This window comes from Colletotrichum abscissum (assembly GCF_030869225.1).
Source record: "Colletotrichum abscissum strain IMI 504890 chromosome Unknown Scaffold_131.1, whole genome shotgun sequence".
NCBI lineage: Eukaryota > Fungi > Ascomycota > Sordariomycetes > Glomerellales > Glomerellaceae > Colletotrichum > Colletotrichum abscissum.
In genome coordinates this window covers 4,224-11,101 of record NW_026850023.1, presented here as the reverse complement: position 1 = coordinate 11,101, position 6,878 = coordinate 4,224, and the positions used below count along the sequence as shown (strand labels likewise).

Sequence of the window (6,878 nt, the reverse complement as noted above, 5' to 3'; positions counted from 1 at the left end):
GAGATCCGCTCAGCGCGGCCTTTATCACCTGTATCTTCGTTACCGTGGACTTCGGCAACGCAAGACTTAATGCGCCCAAGCTTGCCCTTGAGGTCAACCAACCTTCACGTCCTGAAGAATGATGGATTAAGCGAAAACCCCGTGTCAACACCAGACTCATCGGCAATCCATTCACGTTCTGAGATAGGGGCCCGTAGCTTATCTCAAACGGAACAAAGCTGGTTTCGTCGTCTACCGCCGCTCAAGTTGTACCTCCCATCGCTTCAACGAGCTTTTGAGTCTCATTTGCAATCTGAGAGTGGCCCTACTAGAAGATTTGACGATGGAATGAGCCCGTGGAGCAGCGTCCCATTATCGCCGGCTTCGGGACACTCGCGGTCGGAAATAGGTACGCCATTGATGACCCAACACGGCAGGACTTGTGTACGTCAAGAGGTGCCCGTTATGAACCGGTCAATCAAGACCAGTATTGGGACATTGTTTGATCAATAGCGCTACTGACAATGACTGCAAGTTCGTGGGCTGTTCGTTGATTATCGGGTTATAGAAAATTAACAGCAGATTATTGCATGTACTACCTGCTATTGACATAGAGAAAAGTCCTCTAACCCCTCTATTCTTATCAATTTTACGAGACAAATGAACTGGTGATTTCAAAGATGGATATATATTCAGGGCGAGTATCGATTTACACCCAACGGGCGGTTCTTACATTCGTCCGACAGAACGGAGTTTGCACCATTACTATTTGATAGTGGAAAACCGGAAAGGTTGATCTACAGCTCCTACATGATGCCTTCCTTCACGATCACAATGTTGCCATCCCCATCCCTATCATCAACAGGACTCTGAGAGAAGTCTTGAGTCTTGCTAATCCGCCCGTGGTGCGGGCAGTCTCTGCAGACAACGTCTCCATTCTGATGACGATCGTAGCCATCTAGAGTCAGGCAATAATGATAAGAGGCACCGCAAATTTTGATTTGCTGTTTGCAGCCTTCGGCAATGCAGGTTCGCCGTACATGTACATTGTTGAGATGGCCGCACACTGAGCATGAGCCTTTTCCGCTTGATGATTTCATCGTGCTATGGGGCCATTAAGCAAGTCTTCAAAGGACAAAGTTTCGAAGTTTTACCTGTCAAACAGATGTAGTTGAATTCAATTTATTAGTCTTAGTTCGTGGTGAGCAATCGTCCACGGGTCGCCACGACTGCTGCTTGCGACACGTTAAATAAGTTGGCCATTTCGTCTCTGCTATTCGAAGAATTAAGCGCTGAACCTGGTCTAGAGCGCAAGGATTATAGCCGCTCGAAGATTAAGATGGCACCAACGATAACGCTGGTGGTGGTGGTGGTGGTGGTGGGCGGCAATGCGAGCAAGGCAGCGATTCATGGATCGGTGCGGAGGGTGTCGTCGACTAGTGTGTGAGTTGGTATGACGGGGTAACAAATTAGTTATGGTCCTTTTGCCGCTGGCTGATCTGTGCATCCAGCATCTCCGTACTCATTGCAAATTTGATCGTCTCTTTGACAACGCCTGATTGTACACAGTCGAAAAGACAGTAGCTCAGCAGGCAATCACAGGATGGAGAGAACGACGGGACTGCGTTTGTGCAACCAGACAAACAGAAAACCTGACAATTACAGTAGTACTGCAAACCCGGAGCAGTCGCACGCGAATCCACCTGCAGTTTGATGCAGCTGATCACTATATGTTTCATTTGAAATAATGTTATTCTGTTTCTTACGACTGTGTAAGGGAGGGGTTATGTCGGGCTACCCCCCGGAAACTCTTGCGAGACTCAGGTGTGCTTAAGGTGTTTGCGCATCCCATAGATTATTGCTTGGCAAGACTGGTAGAATCCCCTCAATCAAAGATGAAAATGCAAACCACAATCAAATCCGACTTTATCTCAATCCGCGCAGTAACCAGATCAGGTACACCTTTGTCTTGCTGACTCATGACCTCGAAATACATACATACATACATAGTTTATTACGCCCCGGCTAAGCTATTCAGGGCTCGTGTGATTATCTACATGGTCTCCACTTTCGTTCATATCCTTGCCTCCCAGAAGCCCATACAAGTCTCGTCCGTCTCCGTATGTGTCATCTTCAGTTTTACGTGCCAATGCTGCCGCCTGATGCGTGGTTGTCGGAGGCAAGAAGGAAGCATGACCTCGAAATAGTAGAACTAAGTAGCACAGACAGTTGTTTATTGGCAACTTTTCGCAGACGCCCCACTGGGCATAAAACGATGATCAAAAGTGCGGAAGCATCGAGGTGCCAGGTTGATTTGATAATGTACTCGTAAGATCCCAGTAATAGAGGAAGCAGACTCCAACCGAACACGAGGAAGGAAACTACGCAGGAGATGATTACTCCAAAGTCATAGTTGGATCCGATGTCCTGCCACTCATACATGGGCAACTTTTCGCGGAAGAATTTGACTCTGTTGGTGCCGTTGTCGTAGACGACCTCGGCCCTCTCGACCAAGTCGTCCCGGTTGATCAAAACGGCACCGCCCTGGCCTCCGGACGTGACGTTCTTCGTCTCGTGGAAGCTGATGCAGCCGATGTGCCCAATAGTGCCAGAATACACACCGCGATATTTGGAAGTGAGGCTCTGTGCTGCATCTTCCACAACGAGAAGGTTGTGACGGGACGCAGTGTCCATCAGTGCGTCCATGTCGCACGAGATACCGGCGTAGTGGACCGGGACAATGGCCCGCGTTCTTTCGGAGATTGCAGCCTCGACCAGATTTGCGTCCATGTTCATCGTGTCCCTCTCGATATCGACAAACACAGGCGTGGCCCCCCGGCTGACGAAGGCGTTGACCGTGGACACGAATGTATAGCTGGGAAAGATGACTTCGTCACCTGCTTGAATATCGATAACCATGGCGGCCATCTCGAGCGCTGTCGTCCCGGAGGTCACCAGGAAAGCCTTTCCGGCTTGCATCATATCTTCTAGCCATTCCTCGCACCTTTGTGTATACGGCCCTTGAGCCAACTTTCCTGTCTTCAAGACATTGTCGACGTATTGCAACGAGTTGGGCGGCTGGAAAGGCTTTGAGTACGGGATCATGGCTGTTCAAGGAGAAAAATAACGTTTTAACTTAAGTTTTTCTCCATCCATAGGGAAGAAAGGGAAGATCAAACCTTTTACATATTTTGTCCACATGCTCGTCTTCGGGAAAAGTAGTTGAGAAGAACCGTTTCGGGCTGAGGAGATGGACGGTTGGCCTTCCGGCTACTCGTCTCAAAGTCTCGTCGCCGGCTAGCGAATCAGAAAATCTAGCTTCCAGACTGGCAGTGCCATGCAAGGCCACGGCTTATCAAATTACAACGAGTTGCCAGACCGTCGTCTGCCCTGGTCAGTCAGCATCAATACGGAGAATGTAACAGCACTGAGGCACACCGCTCAATCGGCTGAAAACTCCTTCGGTACTTCCGAAGGCATGGAAGGCTATTCCGGAAACAGGCCAGTCAATTTATGCAAACTTTATCAGAAGTCATCACCAGGCTTGTCTTGACGACACGATCAAATCGATGGGAGCCACTCTTACTCCACCTTCAAAGGTTATAGAGAGGGTCCATGCTTCAACACTTGGTCTGTCATATTGGTGAAGCAGCCACGCGATAAGATATCTTTCCTACCGCAGCCAGCATGAGTTCACTATAATACTTGGGAATCTAATATCATGTTGTCAGTCAGGCCAAGATGGCGATTTTGTGGCACTTGCTACTCGTTTTGGCGTCAGTTGCCGTGGCGCATGATGTCCCTCATTATTCAAATAAGATTGCTAAGCGGGGTCTTTACATCCGAGAGCAAACAGCCTCAAGCAATTTCGCCACGAAAGTACCAGTTATTGACCTAGGATATGCTCGTTATGAGGGTTATTATGACTCCTCATTCGACATCTTCAGCTACAGAGGGTAAGGACGTGGAAACCGCACCGAGTGCTTGGACAGCTGCTAAGCTCAAGTTTCCCTTGCAGAATACGCTATGCAGCAAAGCCTGGAAGATGGCAGCTTCCCAAAAGACCAGCTCGTGGACAGGCAGGAGACAGAGTCTTGCCCGCTACTCAAAATCCGCCTAGATGCCCTCAGTCGCCGCCGGGGCCAATGTCAGTGGGGATGCCTTGACTGTCAATTTCAAGAAGCTGACTCTCAATAGTGTACCCAACTATACGTTCGAGAAAGACGCCATGGGTGATGAGGATTGTCTATTTCTGAATGTGTTTACTCCTGCCAACAAGACTCGGCTACCGGTGCTGTTCTGGATTCGTAAGCCTGCCACTTTCACCTTGATCACTTCTCGGATCAGCAAACCGTCCGCAGAAAAGCTGATTAGCGACAAGATGGTGGCGGATATGGCCAGGACTGGGCTGCCAACTATGATTTTTCGCACATGGCCAAGACGGTAGGCAACGGCTTTGTGACAGTCATCATCCAGTACCGGCTCGGCGCTTTTGGCTTTGCCTCGTCAGCTGAGATTGGTCATTTCGGGGTACCCAACGCCGGCATTCACGATATGCGATTTGCTTTGGAATGGGTGCAGGACTACATCCATCTCTTTGGAGGCGACCCTGCTCGCGTCACCATCGCTGGAGAGTCTGCCGGTGGAGGTGGTGTGATGCTCATGACGATGGCCCACAGCGGCTCTGATGAAACCTTGTTTCAACGCGCCATTGTATCGAGCCCGTATCTGCCCACTCAGTGGTAAGATTCACGGTCTTGCGCTCAACCTGACCGAAGTTAACGTATTGACACTATGTTGTAGGGATCATGATGATATGCAACCTTCTCAGGCATACTATGATTTGGCTACCAAAGCCGGATGCCTGGATGTTAGGACCACAAAGAACGGGAGCGTTTTTACTTGCTTACAAAATGTTGACAGCAATACCCTCCAGAACGCTAGCGCGTTTGTGAGTATGGGAGCCAGGTGGGGTCAGTGGGCTTTCCTGCCTGTGACTGATGGCAAATTCATCACGCAAAGGCCGACGGAGCAGCTTTTGAAGGGTCAAGTGAATGGGAAGGCTATTCTCTCAGGAGTGAGTTATCTTATCAATTTGAACCATACAACTTTGGTATGCTAACATAATTATGCGACAGAACAACGCCAATGAGGGGACACTGTTCGTCCCAACAGACATTACTGCTCGGGACAAGCTTATATCTCTCACACGACGGAGCTATCCGCTGTTGACAGACGCAAACATGAGTGCCATCTTGGAGATTTATGATATTGAAGATGAATCCGTCTCGGGCTCATTGTACCCGACCAACGGGTTGACTGCTCCATTCGCTACGAGCCATTCAGAAATCGCCTCAGGATGGCTACAGGCGGCGTACAACCTCTACGCGGAGGTCACATTCGTCTGCCCCGCCATGTGGCTCGCGGACGCTTTTGCCCTCAACAGTGACACTGCGGGTGGAGGGAAACAGGCATGGCGTTACCAGTATTCGCCACCGCCGTCTTTCCACGATGATGACCTAGACGTTCTCATGAAAGACGTGCAAGGAACTAACGACACTGACGGCGCCGACGAGAGCGTCGGGTTTAGAATCGCGTTCCAGAGCATGTGGGGTCGGTTCGTGATCGACGGAGACCCCACTCTGACCGACGATGTCGCGCGGGCAGTCAGTCAAGTCGGTGAAGATGTCTCTGCGGCGCAAAAGTCCCAGTGGCTGCCGTGGGGGTCGATGAACACGCGACTGAACGGCTCGACGCACGCCATGCTGAACCTGAACCTGACAAGTCCTGAGAGTGGGAAAGCTAACTTCCGAGTCGTCGATGGCTTGTCTTGGGAAGGGGGAAGAGGAAATAGGTGTAAGCTGTGGGCGGATCTGGGTTACTGGATTCAGTCATAATGGGAAATTTGTCTACTGGTTCGACATGTCATCTAGTAAGATGCGGCTGACTGTCTAAACAAAACAAGAATTGCGGGCAAGACATCCCAAAATAGAGGTTGAAATTGATCGAGTTACGTACTTATCGAGATTGATCGTCAAAATGAGACCGTCAACAGTCAAGTACCCATAGCTATTAATCTATCTGCTTCTCACACCCGATTCGGTTGAGGATCTCCCTCCGGCCGCTGAGAGCTCTGACGCCGCTCGCTCTGTTGCTGAACGACCTGTCATTGGAGTGTTCCCACGACGTCAAGTCAATAGACTCTACATCCACTTCCTCCGCGATCGCTTCCATCTCTTCGTACTTAAACTTTTCTTCTTCTTCCTCGTCGATATCCTTATCGCTTCTTACGTCTTTAGTAGGGGCTCCTTTGATTACCTATATAGATATACGGATAATAAAGAATGACTAAGCGTAGATAACGACTTTAAGGGTGTTACGACCCAACACGTATAATAAGGCCAGGGCCTCGCCCCACAGGACCTGCGGCAGCTACTATACTATGATTTAATTGATTTAATTAATTCCTACTTAGTTTTAGCCGCTTTAGTTAGTAACTATGCCTAGATAGTGGGGTTTAGCTAATAGCTAATGCGCTCTAGACGTTAATCCGTAGTGCCCTATTTCGCTAGTATAAAATACTAACTTGTTACGGCCAGCTAGTCGTAGTGAGTATGTTAGCAGAAGTTGAGGCTGCGAGTACTAAGTAAACAGTGTCGTAGTCGTGGATAGCTTCCCTGAAGCTATGTCTGTAAGTCGGAAGGTAGGTAAGGCTTCGGTGATCAATCGTAGTCTTGTCAGAAGGGGTTCTCAGTGAAGATAGCTGAAAGCGATCGTAAGATCTGATACTAAGTTGATTGCTGAAGAAGCTATGGAAGTCTGTTCTTGAGCCCGGCTCAAGTCCATACTATATACAAGTCTCGTTCCTGAACATCTCCTTTGTCCCTTGGGTCGTCCCC

General features: G+C 49.3%; 3 protein-coding genes across 3 annotated transcripts; 1 reads left to right on the top strand and 2 right to left on the bottom strand.

Moving 5' to 3' along the window:
• Window positions 1-785: 785 nt before the first annotated feature.
• Window positions 786-1,079, bottom strand: CABS01_16699 (uncharacterized protein; the record flags this gene model as incomplete). The annotated part of the gene is made up of 1 exon (XM_060550029.1): window positions 786-1,079. The coding sequence occupies one exon, from the start codon at window positions 1,077-1,079 to the stop codon at window positions 786-788; it is 294 nt and encodes a 97-aa protein (XP_060404046.1).
• A 1,039-nt stretch (window positions 1,080-2,118) lies between these two features.
• Window positions 2,119-3,084, bottom strand: CABS01_16698 (uncharacterized protein; the record flags this gene model as incomplete). The annotated part of the gene is made up of 1 exon (XM_060550028.1): window positions 2,119-3,084. The coding sequence occupies one exon, from the start codon at window positions 3,082-3,084 to the stop codon at window positions 2,119-2,121; it is 966 nt and encodes a 321-aa protein (XP_060404045.1).
• A 636-nt stretch (window positions 3,085-3,720) lies between these two features.
• Window positions 3,721-5,876, top strand: CABS01_16697 (carboxylesterase; the record flags this gene model as incomplete). Its single annotated transcript, XM_060550027.1, has 5 exons — window positions 3,721-3,935; window positions 4,177-4,286; window positions 4,361-4,721; window positions 4,783-5,056; window positions 5,118-5,876. The coding sequence occupies 5 exons, from the start codon at window positions 3,721-3,723 to the stop codon at window positions 5,874-5,876; spliced, it is 1,719 nt and encodes a 572-aa protein (XP_060404044.1).
• Between the last annotated feature and the right edge of the window lie 1,002 nt (window positions 5,877-6,878).